Source organism: Coenobita brevimanus, chromosome 106 (genome assembly GCF_032717465.1).
Source record: "Coenobita brevimanus isolate Jiangsu-jjx chromosome 106, ASM3271746v2, whole genome shotgun sequence".
NCBI lineage: Eukaryota > Metazoa > Arthropoda > Malacostraca > Decapoda > Coenobitidae > Coenobita > Coenobita brevimanus.
The window spans coordinates 3,538,601-3,566,434 of record NC_137059.1 but is presented as its reverse complement, the minus strand read 5'-3'; the positions used below and the strand labels follow the sequence as shown (position 1 = coordinate 3,566,434).

Here is a 27,834-nt window from a genome sequence, read left to right as displayed (position 1 = left end):
AACATATTGGTGATGATGGCAGACACAGCTAACAGAATCCCCATCTCTTTTTCTCAGGTCCAACTGGTAGAACACTGACCCGGAAATCTGAAGAAGGTGAGCAGCAGCGAATCCAAAGGAGACGGTCAGACGAGGGGCCTCCTGAACACCATCCCCGCACTCGACTCCTTGCAGCAGCACAGAAGAACACCCAGCCACAGAAAGTCCTCCCGAAAGTCGACCCTCAGAACTCCCAGACTCCAAAGGGTCTCCAAAAAGTCGACACTCAGCACTCACAGGGCAAGGAGAGTCAGCGTCAGCAACAGCAGAAGGAGGAGAGGGAAGTTACCAGAGCCACAAAGGAAACTGGAAAGCCGCAGGTAAAAGAAGCAGAGAGTCATGAAGACAGAGGTGTTCACTTTGATAAACAACAGCTTCAACAGAATAGAGCTGCAGAGCAGAGCAGCCACCAGATAAAGCAGAGCCCGCCATTATCCTCAAACATTGATATACCTGACCTCAGACGCCGAACTGGAAACGAGGAGAAAGATCCATACTACCAGCAGTTAATTCGTGCCGGGTCTCTGGGAAGTGGGGAACCTGCAGCCATCCTCGAGCAGCGTCGCAGTCGATCACCTCTGCGCACACCCAGTAGAGCACAACCCCCAGGTGAGAGAAAGACAACCCCAGCTTCTTCGGGACGTTTGCCTCATGTGACTCACGAAGGATCAACTTCCACTGGGGAGAGGAAGGGTAGCTTAAGCAAGACACAGGACCTCAAGGGGACTCTTGTGCATGACGTGGGTAACAGTGAGGAACTCAGGTCAATCAGTAAGAGCCAGGCGACCCCAGTGAGGCCCACAGACCATGGACAGAAACCCCAGCCTCTGACAACCTCAGGACACACAGCCGTTGATAGTCGCACTGGGGCGATACGAGCAGCAGCCAAGGCTTACAATGAGACCTACTCCTTCTCTAGCTATCTGACTAAGACACGCAAGGACTCAGCCATAGCTAAAGAACTTCCGTTGGTTAATAAAGACAGTGAAGCCCAATCACTGACAAAGCAACGACCCTCAAACAACCGAGAAGGTGAGGGAGAACAACCAAATCCTGTCATTTTGCCTTCCACCAACTACAGCTCATCTGCCAAACCATTCACTAGAGGCCCATCAGGTAAAATCATTGTGCCATTAACTTCTTTTGTACCTGCAAGCAAGTCTTCTGAACCAATTGAAAACCTTGAGAAAGTTGTTATTAAGCAACCAATAGCTGGAGAACACGCTGTTGGAAAGCCTACGATAGTTGAGATCAAGGAGGCACCCAGCACAACAAATAAGGCTAGTGATCATAAAACTGAACAACCCAAAACTAAGGGGGCTAGTGGAACAACAACAGCAGTAGCACAGGCAGGGAAAGGAGTAGCCGGAACAGCAACACAAACAAGCATCACCTCCCACCCCCAAGCATCTCGAGGGCTACAGCAAAAGGAAGGACCTCAACAACAACCCCAACAACAACCCATAAAATCACAACAGCCACAACAGCAACCCATAAAACCACAACAACAACCACAACAGCAGCCCATAAAACCACAACAACAATCACAACAGCAGCCCATAAAGCCCCAACAGCAACAGCAACCCACAAAACCACAACAACAACCCCAACAGCAAACCACAAAGCCAGAGCAACAGCCACAACAGCAACCCATAAAGTCAGCTGGCCGCGATAAAACAAACAACACTCCGCGCCCCACCCAGACAAACAAGAAGCCACCTAAAACCCTCCCGCCTCTTCTCTCCAGCTTGAAACTCCACCTCTCTGACAAGATGAAGGGCAACAATGAAGGGGCGCTGCTTGTGGCCTGTCGGGTGGCTGAGGAGGACCAGGTACCATATATGCAACTATGTTGAGCATGTGTTTAAGACAGTAAAGTTTTCTAAAGTTTGCATGTAAGATTGCTCAGAAATACTTTCATCTGCACTCGCACAACTATCAAACATTTCACAGCCGTGGTTTAAAGTGTCATATTCATGATTTTTTTTTTAGCTCAATCTGCTCTTAAGATTACTGATTTATGCTTTCATTTTTATTCATAAACACCTCCCAGCCAAACCAGGGTGAAAATGAAAGTGAATAAACTGGGACCAACTAAAATTACTTCCGAAAACAATTAGCTGTTTTGGAGACATTGGTTGTAATAATTGATCTACATCGTTTCTGAAATACTCCCTCAGGTGTTGCGGCTGATGAAGGAACTACAGGCTACTGGAGTGCTGGAGGCTTCACTTATCAACCATGCAGACCGCTCGGGCAGGGTGAGTAGAAATTAACTGAAAATGGAATTGCTGTGTAAACCTCACTGTTGAACCACTTAAAACCTGTGACGTATTGATTTATCTTGTTACCACCGGACTATTTTTTGTTGTTATGGATAGAGATCTTATAGTGAGGGGATAAATTAAGATTATATTCTACCCTTCCTGTTCAAAAAGACTCCAAGGTCTGTCTTCTTGTCTGGTAAGGAGGCTCCCTAGCATCTTTTCCTTGGCAATTTATTTTGTATATTGCAACTTGAAATTCTCTTGTATGCTATTTATATCACTTTACTTTCGACACACTTTTCACCAGTAACAATGAGGAGGATAATGGAATGGAATGTGTAGAATAAATCGTTAAGGAAGAAGTGTTACGGAATCTCCAGAGTCAAGTAGAATACGGCCTTTGAATTTGTGTTGACATCCATTGGTAGCCACAGAACGAAGGTGTGAAGATGACCCAGATTTTGTGTGTGTGTGTGTGTGTGTGTGTGTGTGTGTGTGTGTGTGTGTGTGTGTGTGTGTGTGTGTGTGTGTGTGTGCGTGTGTGTGTGTGTGTGATGATAACAGGACATGTCTGAACTTTCTCTGTCGTTGCTGACTGCGCTCTGTATTGTGGGATGCAGGCTAATCACATCTAACCATTACAGGTGTTCTACTAATCACTGTAATAAATTGAAATAGAAAAGGGGCTTCGTTACACTTCCGCTCACTCTGTTTTATTGACACGACCATAACTGCTAAAAACTGGGCCAAAATTAACCTGATTTTTGGCAATTTTCCTCATGACAACTTATATAACCTATGAATATTTTTTCTTGTTATCTCCGTCATCCAATACGAGAAATATGCTGCAGAAAAACAAAAATACCCACCCATATCCTAAAATTGTCATCTCTCCATCTTGAATGCTAAGGTACCACAATAGATGAAGACTAGAATATGATGCTAGTCACGAAGAAGTTCTATGAGAAGACCCAATAGGTGTAGTATTGTCTTTCTCTGCCACTGAGTAACGTGAAACAAGCTGCAAGAGGATGAAAATCTTGGCCAAGTTTGTGACAAAGAATTACAGGCCACTGAGAGCATGTTGTGCAATACATTATCAAGCCAAGGCACAAGACGAAGATTTTTATTTTTTTCATCTTCGTAACTCATGTATCTTTGTGACTTATGGCGATGAGACCTGCCCCATCCCGCCCCGCCCCGCCACGCCCCGCCCTTCCCCACTCCGCCCCTCCACGGCCACTAATTAACTTAAATTGGATACCATGAGGATCACGGAATGCAGAGGGTGGCGTTCCCTTCCCTTCCTAGTTCTTCCATATCCCTGCCTTATGACCACACCTTCACTCCCCATTTCCCTCTCCCTATTCCTCCTCATTCTCTCATTTCCCCCTTCCTCTTGCCCCTCATTCTTCCATCTCCCTCACCCTCTTCCTTCATTCTTCTATCTCCCCGTCTCTCTTCTCCCTCCTTGTTCTTCCGCCTGCCTATCTTATGACCACACCACTACTCCCCAACTCCCACCCCTTTTCTCCCTGCCTCATTCTTCCGTATCCCTACATAAGTCCAACCTTCATTCTCCACCTCCTCTTCCCTTTTCTCCCTCTCCCATTCTTCCATCTTTCTATCTTATAACCAGATTTCCTCTTCCATCTCCTCCTCCTCATTCCTCCATCTCCCTGCCTAATGATCAAACTTCATTCTCCGTCCCCCCCTCCCATTCCCTCCTCTTCATTCTTCATTCCCTCTCCCGCTTCCCCCTCCTCACTCCCCTGTCTCCCCCTCCCATTCCCTCCTGTTCATTCTTCATTCCCCCTCCCTCTTCCCCCTCCTCATTCCCCTGTCTCCCCCTCCCATTCGCTCCTCTTCATTCTTAATTCCCCCTGCCTCTTCCCCCTCTTCATTCTCCTATCTTCTCCTCCCTTTCCCTCCTCTTCATTCTTCATTCCCCCTCCCTCTTCCCCTTCCTTATTCCCCCATCTCCCCCTCCCATTCTCTCCTATTCTTTCTTCATTCCCCCTTCCTTATGCATCGCAAATCATTCAAAAGGCAGCTCAAAATTTCTAGCACAGTGTTATAGTATTCTCTGGACGCTTTTCATCTTGCCTATTGTTGCAATAACTTTTTTATTATTTATCTTGTAATTTCTGTTGGTAAATCGATTTAGGTCACTCACACTCTCCTCGTCACTCTCTCGGGAGCGGGAGGGGGAGGCCAAGGATGAGATGGAAGGATGGAATGGAGAGGTATATGAGAGAGAGGGGTGTGAGCTGGCAGCAGGGCAGTGAAATGGCGGGAGACAGGGCGACATGGAGGCGACTGGTTTGTGGCCACCCCTTACGGGATTAAGGCGTCTGGCAATAGATAGATAATTAGATAGATAGATAGATAGATTTAGGTCACTTTACGCGACTTTGATAATGATTTTCTGTTGGTCTGTGAAAAGATGGTGTTAGGGTACACCTGTGAGGGATGTATTAGAGAGAGAGAGAGAGAGAGAGAGAGAGAGAGAGAGAGAGAGAGAGGTTTTGTAGGCGTGTACTGGATTTCATACCACACTATACCAATCTACACCACACCACACCACACCACACCGCACCACACCGCACAACACCACAATATACCAACACCATTTACTTCATATCACACTACAACACAACACACTAAGCCATACACCAGTCCACCTCAGTCCACACTACACCACACCACCTCCCACCACACTACACCACTCCATGCCACACCAATCCACACTACACCTCACCACACCACACAACACTCCACACTACACTGCACCACACCACATCACAACAGTCCACATCACACCACACCACACCAAACCACATCATACCGCACCGCACCACACCACAACACCACGACCACTACTAGCATTACTATTACCACTACCTCTATTATTACTACTACCACTACTTCTACTACTACTACTACTACTACTATTTCTACTACTACTACTGCTGCTGCTGCTGTTACTGCTACTACTACTACTACTACTCTTGGAGATATGAAAACGAACGAAAAAAGACGTAACTATTTCGTAATGGCTAAAAGTAACCAAGAATTTTACCAGACAAACAAACAGTACTGATATCAACACCACCCAGCTTCCAGGGACAACGGGAGGAAGAAGTTACGCACGACAATCTGCCCAATAAATAAATAAATAAATCCACGCGGGGTGAAAACTTGTGAGATTTTTAGTTTTGTGAAAGTATGGTACGTTTTGAGGTTGACGCGTGGGCCTGGGGAGTGAGCAGGTGGTGGTATGTGGTGTGGTGTGTGGTGTGATTTGGAGCAGGGTGGAGGTGTGGTGTGGTGAGGTGTGGGGTATGTGGTGTCTGGTAGGGTAGGGTATTGTTTGGTTTGTGCTGTGTGGCGTGGTGTGAGTGTGGTGTTGAGGGGTTTGGTGTGGGGTATGGTATGGGACTGTGGGGTTTGTATGTAGGGCAATGTGTGTGGTGTAGTGTGGTGTGTGGTATGGTGGGTGTGGTGTGGTGTGGTGTGGTGTGGTGTGGAGTGAGTGGGATGTGACTGGTGTGGTGCTGTGTGTGGATTGTGTTGTGTGTGAGTGTGGTGTGGTGGTATGGTATGATGTGTGGAGTGTACTCATGTGATGTGTGTGGTGTAGGGTGTGTTTATAGTGTGTAGTGTGATGTGTGTATTGTGGCTTGTTGTAGTGTAGTGTGTGCCACTGTGGTATGGAGTGTGAATTATTTTGAGCTGGTGTGAAGTATGATAGTATGGCGCGGGGTGGTGTGGTATGTGGTGGTGGTGAATGGTGTTGTTTCATCTGTGAGGTGTAATGGTGTGGTATGTTGTGTGGTGTGCTTTGTGTCAGGTGCCGGGTGGTGTGGGAGGTGTGCCGTAGTGATGAGGTGTAGTGTGCTGTGATGTGGTGTTGGACGTGGTGTGTGGAAATTTAGGGAGTGAGTGTATGGTGTGAAGGAACTATATAAGGTACCAGGTGTGGTGTGGTATATAGAATGTATGGGGTGAGGTGGTGTAGGTAGAATCTGTTATGGAGTGTGTAGTAGTTTGATGTGTAATTGTACTGGGTGTAGGATGTGGAGGGTGTGGTATGGTGTGTAGTGGTGTAGGGTCTAGTTTAAGTGTGGTGTCTGGTGTGGTGTGTAGTGGTGTAAGGTAAGGTATGACGTACTGTGGTGTGAGATGTGAAAAGCGTGAGTTGGTGTGATGTGCAGTGGTATGGGGTGTAGACTGTGAAGGATGTGTGTGGTGGTGTGGGGTATGGTATGGCTTATAGTGGTGTGGGGAATGGGGTGGTGTAGTGGTGTAGTGGTGTGGTGTAGTGGTGTGGGTATTCTGGTGTGGGACAATATTTATATATCGTCCTTCAGTAGGAGTTTTCGACGAGATCAATATTCGACTGAAGTGAGAGGTATCGGAAAGAGCAGTATTCGGCTCGACTAGGAATCTTTGACAGGAGTAATATTTGGTTGGAGGAGGATTTGGCGGAGGAATATTCAGCGAGAGTAGGAGGCTTCGGAGAGAGGAATATTCAGCGAGAGTAGGAGGCTTCGGAGAGAGGAATATTCAGCGAGAGTAGGAGGCTTTGGAGAGAGCAATATCCGCCTGAAGTGGTTGGTTTCCGATGAAGTAATATATCGGCTCTGAATGGGTGGGACCGAGGCGTGAAAGGGTAACGAAGATGGAGAGAGAGAGAGAGAGAGAGAGAGAGGGGGGGGGAGAAGAAATTGGGGTAGTTAGAGGAAAGGTGGAAGGGAATCAGGAAGGAAAGGGGCATGGAGTTATTATCCTTATGTGTGTGTGTGTGTGTGTGTGTGTGTGTGTGTGTGTGTGTGTGAGAGAGAGAGAGAGAGAGAGAGAGAGAGAGAGAGAGAGAGAGAGTAAGAGGGCAAGAGGGATCAAGGCAGTCAGACAGGGGCTCAGGCACTAGACAAAGAGGATCGTATACCACAAAATTGCGGTTGTGAGATCAGGTAGTCTGGGAGAGAGATCGGATCCCCTTATTGGTGTGTGGGTTTTGAGAGGGATAAGCGTAACGGGGTGAGGCCATGTGTGTGTGTGTGTGTGTGTGTGTGTGTGTGTGTGTGTGTGTGTGTGTGTGTGTGTGTGTGTGTGTGTGAGAGAGAGAGAGAGAGAGAGTGAGTGATAGACTGGTTGATTGGTTTAATTTTCCCAAACAATTCAGGTATCTCAGTTTTTACCCTCCTCTCTCTCTCTCTCTCTCTCTCTCTTGATAGATAGATAGATATGACAACAATAAAGCAAATGAAAATGATCAAGACGGTATTAACAGTGATAAGAACAATAAATATACTGATAATGATGATGATGATGATGATGATGATGATAATAATAATGATGAAGACGGAGATGCAACAAGAACGATAATGACAACAACAACAACGATGACTGTGGCTTCCTAACAGTTATGATGATGATAATAAGATTAATAACGAGGCAAATGACAGTGATGATGACGATAATTATGATGCTAATGATGACGATGGTAATTTCTCTGCCACGTCACAAGCAACTCCAATTCGAGATGTTTGTCTTCTATGTGGCATTGTGAATCGATATTTTAATACTGTACGGATGACGTCAAGGTGTGTGTGTGCGTGTGTGTGCGTGTGTGTGTGTGTGTGTGTGTGTGTGTGTGTGTGTGTGTGTGTGTGTGTGTGTGTGTGTGTGTGTGTGGCGGGTCCTTGTTATCTGCTGGTGTTTTAAGTATGAGACGCACATGCAGGTACATAAGTTGAAGCATACACGCGTACATACATGAACACTTATACACAGATACCTTTTACAGCACACACACACACACACACACACACACACACACACACACACACACACACACACACTCGCTGGTGCAGTGGTAACGTTCCCGCTTGCCAACTGGTGGACGGGAGTTCGCGCCTCGCTCAGGTTGCGAAAAGTTTCACTGACGAAGTGGGTGGTTACTGTCCCCCTTGAACAAGGGGACGGGTGTGTGAGTGAGTGAAGGTCACAGCCTTAGCCTTAGATCGGACTATATGAGCTCTCAGCTCCCTTCCGGGAGGGTAAAAGCTGACCATCACAACCATCAGGTGATCCTGACCGACCCGGTGAATTACCTGAGAACTACTTACGTGTCGTGTGGGCGTCTCAGTCAGCGTTATCAATGTCCACCCTGCATCAGTTATTCATTACCCACTCCCACTGCCACACTCACGCCCACACCGGCAGACTGAGCCGTGGGGTGCTATTTTTGGACCACCCTGTAGATCGAGGGCCACTTAAACCCCTTCAGCCCGCAGATGTCTTTATTTTCCGCACCTTAAGACGATTTTATTCATTGTTAAGATTATACTTTTTGGACTGGGGGGGGGGGAGTCGCTAGCTTCTCAAAAAAGAGCCACTGGTGAGCTGAATAAAAGTATATGGTGGTAACAGGAATATAAAAAAAAATATATCATATCTTTGTTTTTGGCTGTGGTTTATTTTCTAGACGAGCAAACCCATCGACCGCAGGTAAGCAGATGTTGGGTTCTTTCTACAGTACACTGCGATACACACACTGTGTTGGGAACGGGTACCCCTTTGTTATAGACACCGCCTCACTAGGATCAAACCATGGCCCTTCCCACGGCGAGGCGCGGGGGAACCATGTGGAGGTTTGGCTCCCTGACGGACGCCGCAACTGCTTCTCTCCACCCCGGGAACACAGCGCCACCACGTGAAGGCTCCTCATCAGCTCCAGCCGTAGTGAAGTGGCTAAATATTTCTTTCAGAGGCAGTAATCTGAAGCGAATTGCACTGAATTTCTTTTTTCTTTTTCTTTTCGTTTAATTTTTTATTTAAACCTTAATTGTAATTGAACGAAAGTGGAAATTGAATATTGTTTTTGAGTACGATAGATTAAAAGCGTAAATGAGAGGGAGAGAGAGAGAGAGAGAGAGAGAGAGAGGTCATGCACATAATTATTCTTCAGAGAGAGAGGGGGGGAGGGGGAGAGGTCATGCACATTGATATTCATCAGAGAGACAGACAGACAGACAAACAGACAGACAGGGTAAGGAGAGGTCGTGCATATTAATATTCTTAAGAGAGAGAGAGAGAGAGAGAGAGAGAGAGAGAGAGAGAGAGAGAGTGAGGTCATGCACAGTAATATGCTTGAGTGAGTCTCCGAGTGGCTATACCTCCTTGACGGGCCTCAGGCAAAGGACAAATATAATGCCAGATATAAAGGCTTTTCTGTGTAACGTCTGTGTGTCTGTGTAACTCTCCTGAGAATGGTGGAGAGAGAGAGAGAGAGAGAGAGAGAGAGACAGACAGACAGACAGACAGACAGACAGACAGATACACACACACACACACACACACACACACACACACACACACACACAGTGATATCGTAGTGAACAGGTGTTTAATGCATGTAGGTGTTAATATTACGTGTTTTCTTCAGGTGTTTTTCTTCAGGTGTGTTTTTTTCAGGTGTGTTTTCTTCAGGTGTATTTCTTCAGGTGTGTGTGTGTGTGTGTGTGTGTGTGTGTGTTTAGGTGTGTTTTGTCTTTGAAGGAAATGAGACAGAAAGCAGTCATAAAGGGCGGACGGGAGGGAGGAAGGGGGAAGGAAGAGGAGGGAGGGAGGGGGAGAAGGAGGGAGAGAAGAGAAGAAGTGAGGGAGAGAGAGGAGGAGGAAGGGGGATGGAGGATGATTGGAGAAGGGAGGAAGGAAGAGAAAAGAGAAAGAGAGGGTGGGAGGATGAGATAGAGGAAGGAAGAAGGGAGGGAGGAATTGAGAGAGGGTGGAAAGAGGACGGAACGAAGATAGGAGAGAGAAAGGAGGAAGAAAGAGAAAAGAGGGAGGGAGGGACGGAGAGAGAGAGGGAGGAGAAAGGGAGGAAGGGAGATGGAGGAGGACGGGAGAAAGGAGAAAGGGAGAGAAGGAGGTGAGAAACAAGAAGGAAAAAGGGAGGGAAGAGGCAGGGGAGAAGGAGGGAGGGAGAGAGGGAGGAGGGAGGTAGGAGGGAGGTTGGAGGGAGAGAGGGGGAAGGGAGGTAGGAGGAAGAGAGAGAAGGGAGAAAGACAAGGAGGGGACAGAAAAGAAACTATGAAAAAGAAAGAAAAAAAACAAGAACAGGCAGAAGGAAATGGCATAGAATAAAAGGGGAAGGAAGGAGGAAGGGAGGAGGGAGAAAGGAAAGAGGTAAGAGGGAGGAAGAGAAGAGGGAAGAGGGAGGAGCAGAAGAGGGAGGAGGGAGGAGGGAAGAGACTGGAGGGAGGGAGGAAAGAGAGGGAGAGAGAGAAAACACAAATTATTGGAAAGAAAAAGTAGGTCAAGGAAAGAGAGAGACGAGAGGAGGAAAGAAAGTTGGAGAGGGAGGGAGGGAAGAGAGAAGGAGAGAGTAAGAGTGAGATAAGAGAGACAGTGAAGAGGAGGGATGGAAGAAAAGAGGGAGGGAGGGAGGAGAAGTATAGGAGGAAATGAGAGAGAAAAGAGGAAGGAAGGGGAGGAGGAGGGAGGAGAGGAAGTCAAGGGAGGAAGGAGGGAGAGGGAGAGAGACAAAGAGAGAGGGAAGAAAGAGGAAAAATTGTGAGAAACGGGGAGGAGAGAGGGAGAGATGCAGAAGGGAGAGAGGAGAGATGGAGGAAGGAGGGATGGAGGAGAGAAGAGAAGAGGGAGGGAGGGAGGGAGGGGGAGGAGGAGGGAGAGAGACAATATCACCAGTGAATGGGAAGGTAAAAAAGGGAGGAAAGAATAAGGAAGGAGAAATCGAGGGAGGGAAGAGCGAAGATGGGAGGGAAGGAGGGAGGAAATGAAAGACAGGAGGGGGGAAGAGAGGAGAGAAGGAGGGAGGAAAGAAGGAAGGAGGAGGCAGCAAAGAAGGAGGAGAAAAGGAGGGAGGGAGAGAGGAAAGATGGAGAGACACCAGTCAATAGAAAGGGAGAATAAAATCAAAGATAAAAGGGAGAAAAGAAGAGAGAGGGATGGAGGAAAAAGGGAGTGAGAGAGGGAGGGAGGGAGGAAAGAGGGAGAGAAGGAAGGAGGGAGGGAGGGAAGAGGGAGAGAAGGAGGGAGGGAGGAGGGAGAGACAATGATACCAGTGAATAGGAAGAAAAAGAAGTGCAAAGAGGCTTTTCCTCTTAGGGGTGGTCAACAGAGGCTTGCCTGGGGGGAGAGAGAGAGAGAGAGAGAGAGAGAGAGAGAGAGAGAGAGAGAGAGAGAGAGAGAGAGAGAGAGAGGATCCAATGGTTTCCAATAAATGCATATTATGAAGTGTAGGTAATATAGTGTGTGCTGGGGAGGAGAGAGAGAGAGAGAGAGAGAGAGAGAGAGAGAGAGAGAGAGAGATCCTCCTTCCACTGAAATATATTTTTAAAGAGAGCGAGAGGAAGAGGGAGCAAGGGGGGGAGTGAAAGAGAGACCTACTTTTCATGGGGGCGTAATCTTTGAGAGGGAGAGGGAGAGAGAGAGAGAGAGAGAGAGAGAGAGAGAGAGAGAGAGAGAGAGAGAGATTCTTTAATACTTCATAACCTGATGAGAGAGAGAATGAGATGGTAAAGATCAATAGTGTTGAAGAAGAAGAAGAAGAAGACTGAGACGAAGAAGAAGAAGAAGAAGAAGACTGAGACGAAGAAGAAGAAGAAGAAGACGAAGACTGAGACGAAGAAGAAGAAGAAGAAGAAAACCAATATCAACAAGGTGAAAAGGAAGACAGAGGAGAAGGACGTTGAGGAGGAGGAAGAGGAGAAGGAGGACGAGGAAGGGGAGAAGCTGAAGGCACCATAACATCTCCCCTAAGCTGAAGACAATCGTAAGACGGTAGTAAGAATAAAACATAGAAAAAAATCTTAAATCGTAAAGAGATCTGTGATGAATACCATTTCAGTCACAGGAAGCAAAATGAACAACAGAGAAGAACAAGAAATAAAAAGAAATCAAGGAAACACGATATAAGAAAAATGAAGACACACACACACACACACACACACACACACACACACACACACACACACACACACACACACACACACACACACACACACACACACACGAGAGAGCCAAAAACACATTCACACACACACGAGAAAGCCAAAAACACACTCACACACACACATGAGAAAGCCGAGAACAAAAAAAAAAAAGAAAACACACACACACACACACACACACACACACACACACACACACACAGCAACAGAAAAATATGTGTGCAGCAAAACAGGGAAGTGCAGTGTTTCGTTTCAACTCACACTCCGTTTTTCGTTTTAATTTTTCTGGTGGTCTGTTTTTTCATCCGGCCAAATTTTTCTTCTGGATAATAGCTCTGTTTTTTTAATAATTACCTGTATCCAAAAATTACCTGCTTACAAGAAAATCACATACCTTGACCTGTCCTTCACGTCCTTCCTACGTTCCTTGGGCATCCTTCGTCCTAGTAGTGACCTCCCCTGACCCTGATCGTGACATCCTTTGGCTTAGTAATATTTTCTTTTAGGCCTACGAGCATCCTTGACATCCTTCTGACTTCCCCTGGGCGTCCTTCGGCCTAACCATAACATCTTCCGTTCCTAAACTGGGCCTCCTAAGGGAAAGGAATTAGAAACATCATCTAAACCAGACCTAACCATCCTTCGACACTGAAAATCACATCGTTCAATATTATCCTTGACAATTTAAGGTCTTAGCGTTGGTATCTTTCAGACTTAACTTAGTATCCTTCGGTCCTAACCTTGGCATCCTTCAGACTTACCTCAGCATCCTTTGGTCCTAACTTTGACATCCTTCAGACTTAACCTTAGAATCCTTTGGTCCTAACTTTGGCATCCTTCAGACTGACCTCAACATCCTTTGGTCCTAACCTTGGCATCCTTTGGACTTAACTTTGGCTAATTTGTATTTTAGTAACTTCTTCAAAATGCACAAATTTACGAAAATGTTAATGGATAGTAAAATGCATACCATAAATTGAAACAGCAGAAGTAATCTCCTTTTTGGGTCTATAAATTCAAACGAAATCTTAACTCAGAAAATAATGGAAATAGACCCTACGAAAGAGAGTAAGAGAGGCCCAAGGAAAGAAAAAATCATAATAATGGAGGCAACACAACATACAACCAAGAAAACGAAAGAAAAAATCGACCAAGACAGAGGATTAGAAAGTATGAAAGGACAACAGAAGCCTAAAGTAAATACCAAAGTGTGTACAGGAGAGACAGACAATAGCCAGAGAGAGAGAGAGAGAGAGAGGTGGGGGGAGACAATGAGAGACAGAGAGACGCTACAGAGGGGTCTCAAAAGAGGGACACTGAGCAGGACTGCCCCCTAAACAAAGCACCCCACCACCACCCTCCCCCTGTCACGTCCTTTGTCCGGGTTGTGTGCCTGAGTCCACTGTGGGTTATGGGGGAGGGAGGGGGGCAAGGGCAAGGGAAGGGGCTGCAGGGGGAAGAGGGAAAGGGGGGCTGTGAAGGGTCAGTCTGGCGTAAGGGTTGTCCATGCCTCGCCACACCAACACAAGTCAACTTTCCCTTTTATGCAGACCTCTGGGGAAGTGTTTGAGTCTCCCCTCCAGCAATGTAGTCAGAGGCCGTTTTCTAAGTGGCACAGAGGACTTCGTTACAGCTCCTCCTCAGCGATTCATTTTCCATATTTCACCTAATTATTTCCTTGTGCGTTACTTCCTATGAAATATTGTCAGCAGCACTCGTAACAATATATTCATAGCATAAATGAGAGTACAGGAGTTTAACAGACATGACAAATCGATAAAATATGGTGTAACGAGAACTACATGTCTTCTCCATGGCAAAGGAGGCCGTAGCACTTCCTCTATAGCGAATTATTTTGCCTCACACAAAACACTACAACTCGCCTCATAACTAGCTTTTTATATCACTAATTCATCCTTTACTTCCAACACTCCCACAAACTATACACCACACACACACACACACACACACACACACACACACACACACACACACACACACACACACACACACACTTTCTGTATCACTCATCTACATCTCACTTCTTATTTCTTACTCCCTACACATCACAGCTGCACACTCCCGTACACCACACACCACAGCCATCACACCACGCACCACACACGACAATCGGCAATACAGCACGTCACACACCACACCACACCTCGCACCACAATCACACAGCAGAGAACACCATACCACACCACCTTTCACCACGACCACACAGCACACCACACCAAACCACACCTCATATGTACACCATACCACACATCGCACTACCACCACACACTGAACAACACATCACTCCGCACACCATACACCACCACCAGCACACAGCACAGCACTACACCCTACACACACCATACCACACCTCACTGGTCCACCCCAAATATTGTCTGTGTCACTCATCCTAACCTCACAACATACACCCTACTTCTCACAACCACACCACACCACACACCACACACCACACCACACAACACATCACACCCACCACATACACATCTCACAGGAGCTACATTTTTTTTTTTTAACAGTTTTTACGAAATATATGAGCAAGGAGGTAGGGTGTGAATCTGCTTGAAAAAAATGGTCTTATTTATTGACTAAAATCCTGGTCTAAAAGAAATAATATATCAAACTGTATTTCATCTGTACATCACTATTTATGTACCTACCTACCTTCCTACTTACCAAACAGCCTATCTACTTACCAAACAGCCTATCTACTTACCAAATAGCCTGTCTACTTACATGCACAAGATTTTAGGCAAGTATTTTTGTGCACGAACTGTAACTGTAATGGACCGTTCGGTGTTTTAGATATTTTTACTCAGAATTTTTTGGCAGGTTGAAATGCTGGGCTTCTTTAGTTTCTCGCCTACCTTACCACACACCTGCCTCACCCCACACCTGCCTCACCCCACACCTGCCTTACTACCACACCTGCCTCACCATCACACTTGTCTCATCACCAAACCTGTCTCACTCCACACCTGCCTCGCCACCACACCTGCCTCACTACCACACCTGCCGAACCACCACACCTGTCGAACCACCACACCTGCCGAACCACACACCTGCCGCATCACCGTATCTGCCTCCTTTTACACACACACACACACACACACACACACACACACACACACACAATAATCCCTCCTCGTTTTTTCCTCGCATTTTTTCTCTTGCTTTGTTCTTTCCTTCCTTCTTATATTTTCCTCCTACTCCTCCCTTCCTACCTTCCTTTCTTCCTTTCTCATTTCTCCATTTTCTTCACTCTTTCCTTCTCTCCATCCCTCCTTCCGTGCCTCCTTCCTTCAACCCTTCCTTCCTTCCTGTCTTTCTTTCTTCCTTCCCTCTTTCCATCCTTCCCTCCGTCATTCTTTCCTTCCTTCCATTCTCATTTCTTCTTTCTTTCTCCATTTCATCCCATCTTTCCTTCCTTCCTCCCTTCCTTCCATTCTTCTTTCCTATCTTCCTTCGTAGCATCCTTTCTCCCCGCCTCCCTTCCATCCTCCCTCCCTTCCTCCCTCCCTTCCATCCTTCCTTCCTCCCATCCTTCCTTCCTTCCTTCCTTCCTCCCATTCTTCCTTCCTTCCTCCCATTCTTCCTTCCTTCCTTCCTTCCTTCATTCCTCCCTCCCATTCTTCCTTCCTTCCTTCCTTCCTTCCATCCTTTCCTCTCATCCTTCCTTCCTTCCTCCCTTCCTTCCTCCCTCCCATTCATCCTTCCTTCCTTCCTTCCTTCCTTCCTCCCATTCTTCCTTCCTTCCTTCCTTCCTTCCTCCCATTCTTCCTTTCTTCCTTCCTTCCTTCCTTCCTCCCATTCTTTCTTCCTTCCTTCCATCCTTCCTCTCATCCTTCCTTCCTTCCTCCGATCCTGCCTTCCTTCCTTCCTTCCTTCCTCTCATCCTTCCTCCCTCCCATCCTTCCTTCCTCCCTCCCATCCATCCTCCCTCCCATCCATCCTTCCTTCCTCCCTCCCATCCTTCCTCCCTCCCATCCTTCCTTCCTTCCTTCACTTCATCAGCCATCATCAACGTAACAGTTTTTCTTTTCTTTTTTTTCCTTGTCAACGCAACATTCACTTGGCCATAATTATCTGGTTTACTTTTCCCTTTATATTTGTCGTTATTTTTTTATTGGTTTTGTGAGGCTATAACCAGTGGGAAAATCTGTCGGTGAATTGGGGTGTGGTTGGAGATAGTGCCTGGAGAGATAGCAGGTGGAGAGATTGTGGGTGGAGAGGTAGTTAGTGGAGAGATTGTGGGTGGTGAGATGGTGGGTGGAGAGAAAGGTGGAGGGATTGTGGATGGAGATATAGTAGATGGAGAGACAGTGAGATGACGGAGAGATAGTGGATGGAAAGACAGTGAGTGGAGATATAGCAGGTGGAGAAATAGTGGATGGAGAGATGGTGAGTGAAGAGACGGGTGGAGAGATTGTGGGTAGAGAGGAGAAACAGTGGATGGAGAGATAGTGAAGAGACAGTTGATGGAGAAACAGCTATGGAGTGTGGTGGAGAAAATGATGGAGGATGATGGAGATAATGATGGAGAGTGGTGGAGAGATGACGACCTAGGGAAATACACTACGTAAATCCTATTCTCTTATGGAGTCTTACATCTTACACCTCTAGACGATTTTTCTCAGCTTTTATGAGCCTTCTGGTACTGAAGGGGGGTTGATGGAGGCCAAATCTAACCCCTGTAGTTTTATAAGCGTCTAGAGAGCTGAGGAAAACCGTCTGGGAGTTGTAGATTAAGGCAAAAACAATGTAGAATGAGAAAGCCTGATGTAAACTTTAAAATCAAGCCACTGTGACCCTACAAAGCCACACACAGAGCTCTAAAGACAAGCCACTTTAAGCCAGGAAGCCACCCAATCCCCCCACATATATATAAAGATGATTGCCCTTCTTTTCAGCCTCCCAGATGAAGATATATGAAATAGAGGGAACTATTTTGGGATGAAATTCAGGGTCTGGGGTTTTAATTTCAACTCGTCTGGCTTTTCTCCATTTTCGAATTGTTTTTCCGGGTAGTAATCTGGATGTTAGACACACACACACACACACACACACACACACACACACACACACACACACACACACATACACACACACACACACACACACACACACACACACACACACACACACACACACGTGCAATTATTTCGAGCCAATGATTTTGTGTGCCTTTGAGAGAGAGAGAGAGAGAGAGAGGGAGGGAGATGATATATAATGCTGTTTTTTGCTCTTGTCTGAGAGATGTGAAGACCTGCCTCTCTTCCATTCCTGCCTAATCCCACACCTGCCTCACCCCATACCTGCCTAACCCTACACCTGTCTCACTGTACTGTACACCTGCCTCACCCCATACCTGCCTAACCCCACACTTGCCTCAACCCATATCTGCCTAACCCCACACCTGCCTCAACCCACACCTGCCTAACCCTACACCTGTCTCACTGTACACCTGCCTCACCATCACATCTGCCCCACCTCACACCTGCCTCACCCCACACCTGCCTAACCTCACACCTTATCCTCTGACTTGAACTTCACCCTCAACCTTACTCTCCACCTCTCGACCTCATACACAACCTCCTCCTCGACCTATGTATCTCATCCTCAAACTTACTCTCACCCTCATCCCTCATTCTCCACCTCAGTGTTACCCATCTTATTCCTCTAACTTTTCTACCTCATCCTCAACCTCCAGCTCAACCTCAGCCTCATATTCAGTCTTATTCTCAACCTCTCGACCTCATTATTACCCTTATCGTCAGCTCACTTCCCACTCAGTCTACCTACTCCTTGACCTCTCTCCCTCATTCAAATTTCTTCTTAAGCTCAGATCTCACCCTCCACCTTCAGCCTTTCCCTCAGCTACCTCCTCCTCAACCTCTCATCCTCGTCCTCTACCTCCCTCTCGACCTCCTCTTCGACCTGGAAACCGTGGAGGTCGAGATAAGGTAAAGTGACACGCCAGGTAGTAATCACGCCTCCGGGCTCGATAAGTCGGTATTGCTGTCTTATTGATCTACGAGAGAGAGAGAGAGAGAGAGAGAGAGAGAGAAGATGAGGTTGGAGGAGGAGGAAAAAAGAAGGGAAAGGAGAGAGAAGGATAGGGGAAGAGAGAGGAGAAGCGAGAGAGAGAGAGAGAGAGAGAGAGAGATAGGGAGAGAGAATGTGTACCTGTATGTGTGCGTGTGTGTGTGTGCGTGTGTGTGTGTGTGTGTGTGTGTGTGTGTGTGTGTGTGTGTGTGTGTGTGTGTGTGTGTGTGTGTGTGTGTGTGTGTGTGTGTGTGTGTGTGTGTGTGTGTGTGTGTGTGCAGATGGCTCTTTCAATATTAAGCCCTTCAGCTCGATAGCGTTGTGTATATTACTAGCATCAGACTATTTCATTCTCTCTCTCTCTCTCTCTCTCTCTCTCTCTCTCTCTCTTTCTCAATTTTAGCTCTATTAACCCCTTCAGTACGCGGGCCATTTAATAAGTTTTTTATCATCGTCTATTAACAAAAATAAAAGAAATATTAATCTTGTAATTAATAGAGAGCGAGAGACTAACGAGGAGAGTGTATGCGAGTGAGGTGGAGGGGGGAGAGGGAGGGGGAGGCCGAGGATGAGATGGAGGGATGGAGTGGAGAGGTATATGAGAGAGGTGGATGTGAGCTGGGAGCAAGGCAGTGAAGTGGCATTCGACAGGGAAACATGGAGGTGATTTGTTTGTGGCCACCCCTTACGGGATTGACGCGTCTGGCAATAGATGGATAAATTAATCTTTTTTTTACACACTCTTAACGGGTTTTGGAGAGGGACGCCTTCATGTGGTGGCACCGATATAACAAGGCGGTGGAGCTGCCTGGTTATACAAACGTCCCTCAGGTCCCTCCCTATCCCCGAAAGGACGATGGTGGACGGCCGGAGAGGGTAACTTCAGCCTGCAGTCCACCGAGTTCCTTTCAGTGATTTCTATAGTCTATTATCACAGCTTCCAGTTGATTATATTCAATTTTGGAGAGCATCCTCGTACTGAATGGGCTAAAAATGCTGCCCTCTCTCCACCCCATCCCTCCATCTCATCCTTGGAGTCCCTCTCCTCCTCTCCCCCTCCATCTCATCTTTAGTCTCCTCCTCCTCTCGTCCTCCACCTCACATGCACTCTTCTAGTCAGTCTCTCATTCTCCATCCTCTCTACATGGCCAGGATTTAGGAACTAGAGTTAATGATGACGTAATGGGCAAAATTAATCTCCAAAATCCATCCATAATCCATCAGTAATCCGAATTTTGAGGCGGCTGAGATTTGGACCCTTTCTCATATAACACTTCTAAGTCTAAATTTAACCCTAGAATAATCTCCTAAAATCTGATCCTCATTTCCCGGGATATTGTGTATGTTTGAATATCTCTCCTTGGTATATTTCGGTACAAGAATATTATGCTATACTCTTTTTACTCTAAGTTGGCCTAAAATTGCGCTCTCTCCATCTTGAATGTTTGGTTGTAACAATAGATTAATAGTAAATGAGGCTAGTCACGAAGAAGTGCTATGGAAGGATGCAGACCTGTTGTCGCGTCTTTTTCTGCCACTGAGCTTCGTGAAATAAGCTGCAAAAAGACGAAAATCTGAGCCAAGTTAAAATGAAAGGACCATTGTGGGAGATTTATGGAAAATTACCCTCTCGCGTGAAGGAAATTATGGTGTATGTTAAATGCTGCAGTGGAGCCATGTAATTAACTCTCTCTCTCTCTCTCTCTCTCTCTCTCTCTCTCTCTCTCTCTCTCTCTCTCAAGTTTTTTGCTTATTGGAAAGAGATATGTTTTTATTTTCTTTGAGAGTTGTCAATATTATTATTATTATTATTATTATTATTATCAGCTATTATTCTCTCTTTCAGCTAAAGCCAGACGATTTTATTCAGCTGAGGGGGAGTCATAGGAGCCTGAGAGAGAGAGAGAGAGAGAGAGAGAGAGAGAGAATTGCCACGAAAACTTAATGTATCTTTCATATTATCTTAAGAGCCTTGGTAAATATGGTGCCTTGCCTATCCTGGAAATCGAAGAACTTTGATACATATACAGAGCCTTGTTAATCCTGGAAAACGAAGACTCTTAATACATACGGTGCCTTGTACATCCTGGAAATCGAAGCACCTTAAAAAATTCATTGTTTCGTCTATCCTGGAAAATGAAGAACCTTTTATGGAGCCTTGTTCATCCTGGAAATCGAAGAACCTTAAAAAATACATTGTTTCGTGTATCCTGGGAAATGAAGACTCTTATATGGAACGTTGATCATCCTAGAAATCGAAGGAACTGGAAAAATACATTGTTTCGTCTATCCTGGAAATTGTAGACACTTCATAATTATAGATTGTGTTGCGTCACTCTCTTGGGCTGAGTATTGCTGAGAGGGTCAAGGTTGAAGGAAGAGGATGGCAGGTTTTTCTTTCTCTCTCTACTTATCTCCCTCCCCTCCCCTCCCCTCCCTCCTCCCTCTAGCTTCCTCCCCTCTCTCCTCCTTCCCTTCCCACACCTTCCCCCACTGTCAGCCTCCCCCCTCCCTTCAAGTCCTCCCCTCTCCCTTCTTTCCTTTCCCCATCTTACCCCCTCCTCTCTCCTCTCAGCCTCCCCGTGTCTCACCTTCCTCCTCTTCCCTCCCCCTCCCCTCTCCCCTCTCTTACCTCCTTTCATCTCCTCCCAGCTTCCCCCTGTCTCATCTACCCCTCCTTCCTCTCCCCTCCCCTCTCCTCCCCTCCCTTCATCTCTCAGCTCCCCTCATCCCTCCCCTCTCTTAGTTATCCATTTCTTATCCTCCCTCCCTCCCGTTCTAATCCCCACTCCCTCTCTCATTTTCCCTCTCCTCTCTCCCTTCTTCCCCTCCCCTTTCTCAGCTAGTCCTCCTCCCAGCCTCCCTTCTATCCCCTCTCTTCTCCCCCACTTAGCTCCCCCTTCCCTCCCACTCCCCTTTAACCCACCCCCACTCTCTTCCACTCCCTCCCACACCCTCTTCCATCCACCCCCACCCCTACCCCCACTCTCACCCTCCCCCCCTCAACCTCTCTCTCTCTCTCTCTCTCTCTCTCTCTCGAATGGTTGTGAGTTACCGTGCAGGTTACGAAAAAAATGCAGAATTACAGGAAGTGCAAATTATAATAATAATAATAATAGTAGTAGTAGTAGTAATAGTAGTAGTGGTAGTAGTAGTAGTAGTAGTGGTAGTAACAATAATAATAATGATAATAATAATAATAACTATATTCAAATTAACTCTTTCATTACAATTATTTTTTACTTAACACCTGTTATTTCCAAACGATTTTATTCATCTGTGCGATAGATACACTTGACGATAGATAGAGAGATGGTTAATAAGGCTCTTTTTCAAAACCCCTTCACTACGAGAGCTCTCTTAATTCCAAAATCTAGTGACGTCATGAATAAAATTAAAAATGACGTCACAATAAAAAAACGTGAATGAGTAATAGAATGCGAAGATTATGTTTACAAAGAGGTGTCTGAGTGGAAGAGGAATATTTTTTGTGTATTACTCTCTTGTATTATGTGTGTGTGTGTGTGTGTGTGTGTGTGTGTGTGTGTGTGTGTGTGTGTGTGTGTGTGTGTGTGATAGGTGTCTGCATAAACCATGATCACATAACAGAGACCAATAGACAGCATTTCCTCCACTCCACTCCCCTCCTGCTTCCATCCCTACCTACCTCCCTCCATCCCCACCTACCTTCCTACCTCCCTTCCTCCCTACCTACCTCCTTACCTACCTCCATCCCTACCAATCTTCTTCTTGACGGAGGTGTTCATCTAAGTTTCTCTTCTAGGCTACTTACCTTCATCTCTGCCCTGCCTCTTTTGCCTGTCTACTTCGCTGTCTTCCTTCCTGAATGCTTCCCTACCTCTGTACCTGCCTTCCTACCTGCCTACCTGCTTACCCTCTTCTCTGCCTGACTTCCTCCCTGCCTTCCTTCTTGCCTACCTCCCTGCCTTCCTCCCTTCCTACTTTTCGGCCTGCCTTCCTCCCTGCCTTACTCCTGCCATCATGTCTGCCTCCCTGCCTTCCTACCTTCCTCCCTGCCTGCCTTCCTGCCTATCTTCCTGCCTGCATTCCTGCCTGCATTATCTCCAGGCATGGCGAGGCAGGCAGCATCCAGTAAACCGTCATGCATACTTACCCTCACTCTCACTTTAATACAAACTTTCACACTTATTCACACTTAATACTTTTCACGGCTTTTGCCTCTGTGTTTAGCGCCCTGGGGAGTCGGGGGCGCTGTAGTTAGCAGATCCAGCTCTTTCCATACTTCCACACTACCATCCGCATCCCTATACCCTTTTCATTTTAACTTGGTCTAAAATTGCCACCTCTCCATCTTGAACGCTGAGTTGTAGTACTAGGTGAGCAGTAGAATAGGGCACTAGTCACGAAGAAGTGCTATGGGAAGTATGTGGACCTGAGCAAAGTGAAATCTGATTCTTGGACCATCCGGGCATCGATCTAGCTGCCATTTGAAAAGCAGTACACTCCTCCTCCTCCAGGATGCACTCGAAATGAAGAGGTCTTGAAAAGTTGTATTTATTGATTGATTGATTGAGTGTGTGTGTGTGTGTGTGTGTGTGTGTGTGTGTGTGTGTGTGTGTGTGTGTGTGTGTGTGTGTGTGTGTGTGTGTGTGTGTGTGTGTGTGTGTGTGTGTGTGTGTGTGTGTGTGTGTGTGTGTGTGTGTACAGACTGCCCTGAGCTACGCATGCACCAACACACACACACACACACACACACAAACAAAGCTTATATGTGTCTGTCTGAATACCTCTCTCAATTTCTTCTCTCCCACACAGACTGCCCTCAGCTACGCCTGCGCCAACGCCTTTCAGCGAGTGGTTGAAACATTAACAGCCATAACAGGAGTAGACATCAACAAAGGAGACACAGACGGCAACACACCCCTACACTACGCATCCCAGGCTGGTAAATATAGCCCTACACTCCATAGCTGTGTTGGGTGTAGTATTCTGGGTGTATGTTTGTCCTTTAAAAACACCCTCGAGAGGACCAGTTGGTTTGGTGTTGTTTTGGTTTTCTCAGTAGTTTATAAGACAGCTCTCCTTTCCCTCCTCCTGCTCCTCCTCCTCCTCCTCCTTCCTTCCTTCCTTTTTTCTTTCCCTCCCCTTTTCTCTTCTCCTATCATCCTTTCTTCCTTCCTTTCTTTCCTCTTTCCCCTCTCCTTTCTTTCATCTTTTCGCCCTTCCAGTCTTCCTTTCTCGTTACCCCTCTCCCTCCTCTCATCTTTCCTTCCTTCCTCTTTCCTTACATCCTTCCTTACATTCATCCTTCCTCCCTCCCCCTTCCTTCCTTTCACCCTTCCTTCCTCCCTCCCCCTCTCCTTCCGTTCAACCTGCCTTCCTCTTTCTGTTCATCCTTCTCCTCCTCCCATTTCTCTCTCTCTCTCTCTCTCTCTCTCTCTCTCTCTCCCCATTGACTGGATCTTGCACTACTCTTTATAATATAGAAAAGGTCAGGCTAATTTGGTGTCATTTTTAAATAGGCAAAGCTGAAAATAGGGTGGACTTGCGTGACGTACTACTGGTGTATGGGAGAGAGAGAGAGAGAGAGAGAGAGAGAGAGAGGGGGGGGGGAGATGAATAAGTTACTGTATAGTGTACGAGAAAGTGCAGAAGTTCTGAATAGTGTATGAGAGAGAGAGAGAGAGAGAGAGAGAGACAGAGAGAGACAGAGAGACAGACAGACAGACAGACAGACAGAGACTTGAATCGCCATATCAAGAACCAAAACAAAATCTTGTGAAGATGATCAAGATTGAGAAAAGAAATGAAACAGCGTCCTCGGTGTGAAAGGGTTGAGGGACCGGAACTGCACACGAGATGGTTCCCGGTATCGCAGGGACCGTGGATCGATGCCTTCACTTCCGGGAAGGTAACAGGTGCAATACTCACTTCCGCTAAGGTGACAGGTACAATACTCACTTCAGGTAAAGTGACAGGTACAGTACTCACTTCCGGTAAGGTGACAGGTACAATATTCACTTCCGGTAAGGTGACAGGTACAATACTCACTTCCGCTAAGGTGACAGGTACAATATTCACTTCCGGTAAGGTGACAGGTACAATACTCACTTCCGCTAAGGTGACAGGTACAATACTCACTTCCGCTAAGGTGACAGGTGCAGTACAGGTGTGGAACATTAATTTTACCTCTATTCACTTCAACCTGATCCAGATATTTATGTCACGTAGCTCAGTGGCGGTAAAAAAAAGTATATATGACAGCTCTACATCCTCCTCATAGCACTTCTTCGTGACTAGCGCCATACTGAAGTGCTAATCTATTGTCACAGCTCAGCATTCGAGATGGAGAAATGGAAATATTGGACTAAGTTAAAGAATGGAGTAATATGGAGAGATAGGTCCTTCCTGAGTAGGGATGGAGACGCCTGGAGACCCTTCTATCAAGCCCACCCCCTCACAGGATGCGGGATCAGGGATAAAGTAACATGGAGTGGATAATGAGCTCTACTACCTCTTGGGTCTTGGTGATAGAGCTGACAGTGGTATTGGTATTTATGTTGGTATTGGCAGTGGTATTAAATCCTGGTATTGGTATTGGCAGTGGTATTAAATCCTGGTATTGGTATTGGCAGTGGTATTAAATCCTGGTATTGGTATTGGCAGTGGTATTAAATCCTGGTATTGGTATTGGCAGTGGTATTAAATCTTGGTATTGGTTTAGGCATTGGTATTAAATCTTGGTATTGGTATTGGTAGTGGTATTAAATTTTGCTACTGGTATTAGACTCTGGTATTGCTTTCTTCCAGCGAATTATATTATTTCTTTGGTCTTCCTCACTGCATTATGTAACTTTTATCTGCTTCATCTCTCTCTCTCTCTCTCTCTCTCTCTCTCAGTTACGTATCATTCCTCTCCTCTCCCTCCTTCTTCCTGTAATATGCATCTTCTCTCCCTCTTCCTAAATTACACTATGTCTATCTCTCTCTCTCTCAGTTACGTATTTTCTCTCTCTCCTCCTCAGCTACGTACTGCCTCCCTCCTCCTTCCTGTTTTATGCATCCTCTTGCCTCATCTTGCCTCACCATCAGAAGGCTGCCTCATGCTGTGTCAGGAATACATGAATACGTAAGGCCACCACGAAAAAGACATTGGGAAATACAGGAATATAACACTGCCCGCCTCACTGCCTGCTTTCACTGCTGCCTCTACCCTCACTATGATCTATCCTCACTATCTGGTATTCTCACTATACTGTATCTTCATTATGCTCTTCTCCTCTCTCTTTTCACCTCACTTCTCCTCTCTCCTCTCCCTCCCCTCTACTCTTCCTTCCTTTTTACCCTCCTACCCACTTCTGTACCAAATATTTTTCCCTTCCTGTCCTCTCCACTCTCTTTCCCCTCTTTTTCCTCCCTCCCTCTCCTCCCCACGATCTTTCCTCTCTTATTTTCCCCTCTCTCTCCTTCCCACACTCTTTCCTCGCTTTTTCCCCTCTCTCTCCTTCCCACACTCTTTCCTCGCTTTTTCCCCTCTCTCTCCTTCCCACACTCTTTCCTCGCTTTTTCCCCTCTCTCTCCTTCCCACTCTCTTTCCTCTCCCCTCTTCTCTCCTGTATGGCACCCCATCTTACCTCACTTTACCTTCAGGTCACAAAAGGCAGTCTCCTAAATGGGACCTGACCTCTCTGCCTGCCTACCTGCCTGTCTGCCTACCTCCTGCCGGTCTACCTCTCAGTCTGCTACCTGCCTATCTGTCTACCTCCCTGTCTGTCCACCTCCCTGTCTGCTTTCCTCCCTGCTTCCTTTTCTGCCTACGTATCTACTATTCCCACTCCTCTTTGGTCTGCTCTCTTTCCCTTATCTATTTCCATCTCTTTTATTTCTTTTCCCTCTCTCATCTTTCATATCACACCAGACAGCATGAACCTCCACTCCTCTCTTTTTTCTTTTCTCCCCTTTTTCCTCTCTTCCTTCTTTCCTCCTCGAGCTTCCTTCCCTCTCCCCGTCTCCCTGTAGTTCTCCTCCCTTCACTTTTCTCTCTTTTCCTCTCCTCCCTCTTTCCCTGTCTCCCCTCTTGCCTCCTCATGTTTCCCTCCCTCTTTCCATCTCTCTGCAAGTCTCCACCCTTCCCTCTTCTCGCTTATACGCTTGACCTAACTTAACCTTGCACCCACAGGTCACACAGAGGTCGTGTCACACCTGGTCAACAAGTGCAATCGAAGTGTGGACCTGGATGCCCGTAACTCCCTTGGTTTTACCCCTCTCATGAAGGCGGCGCTACAGGGACGCACCAAAATAGCTAAGATACTCCTGTTTGCTGGTGAGCCACGTTTTCTATGATCCTTTTCATGGCGATATCCTTTTTCTCTTGTTTATATTTCGATTTTCATTCGTACTAGGACGGTTTTTCTTGCTGGTGTCACGTATATATAATTTTTTTCTGATGCTGAGGCCAATTTACATGATTTACATTAATTTATATTCGCTGATATGTTGGATTAATTGATTTGCATAGTCGTTCTTACTTGTGTCACATTTTTCTTATGGTGATTCCTATTTCCGTGGTCTCTCTCTCTTTCTCTCTCTCTCTCTCTCTCTCTCTCTCTCTCTCTCTCTCGTATGTATCTATATATCTAACTATTTATCTCTATATACCTACCTACCTATCTATATATGAATATATGTATCTATCTATTTATCCGTCTATCTGTCTAACTATCTATTTGTCTATCTATCTATTTATCTATCTGCTTGTCTATCTATGTATATATTTGTCTATCTATCTATATGTTTGTCCATCTATCTATCTATCTATCTATCTATTTGTCTATGTATCTATCTGTCTATCTATCTATCTATCTATCTAACCCCCCCTCATCAATCTACAGGTGCTTCTCCTCACCTGCGCGACTTCGGACGAGGCCTGTGCGCGGTGGAGTGGGCGAGGTATACGGGGCGCCACGTGTGTTCTGAATTAATCGATAGTGTTCAGAAATCGTGTTCTAGCCACATCAGGGACAGGTGGACGAGCGACCCTGACCTCAAGACACACTCCACCACCTCCTTGAACACCCTGGCTCAAGGCGACATCAAGGAGTCCTGGATTAAACACAAGGTAGAGGGAAAGATGGATGAGAGGAGTTTAAGTTGAAAAGAAAATAGCCTTCATTATACCTCTTTTACACTGTCTGTCTATCTGTCTATCTATTTGCCAGACGCCTTCATCCCGTAATCAGAAAATACCTCTCACTCTACCTCTATTATGCTGTCTATCTGTCTATCTATTGCCACACGCCTGGTCACAAACAAATCGCCTCCATGTCGCCCTGTCCCCTGCTATTTCGCTGACCTCCTCCCAGCTCACACACCCCTCTTTCATACTTCACTTCATTCCTCCATCTCATCCTCGGCGTCCCCCTCCCTTTCCCCCTCCATCTCACTCACATACACTCTCCTCGTTAGTCTCTTGCCCAAATTTTTATTAGTTTCACGAGGGC

At 46.3% G+C, this 27,834-nt stretch overlaps 1 protein-coding gene across 1 annotated transcript in view; it reads left to right on the top strand.

Annotated features, from left to right (window-relative positions):
- Window positions 1-27,834, top strand: part of LOC145416493 (uncharacterized) — a 164,568-nt gene that overhangs the window by 121,101 nt on the left and 15,633 nt on the right. Inside the window, exons 3-7 of the mRNA XM_080285449.1 lie at window positions 58-1,871; window positions 2,220-2,300; window positions 23,150-23,279; window positions 26,514-26,657; window positions 27,226-27,452. Of these exons, the coding sequence (XP_080141575.1) occupies window positions 58-1,871; window positions 2,220-2,300; window positions 23,150-23,279; window positions 26,514-26,657; window positions 27,226-27,452 (2,396 nt within the window). The remainder of the gene's footprint in view (window positions 1-57; window positions 1,872-2,219; window positions 2,301-23,149; window positions 23,280-26,513; window positions 26,658-27,225; window positions 27,453-27,834) is intronic.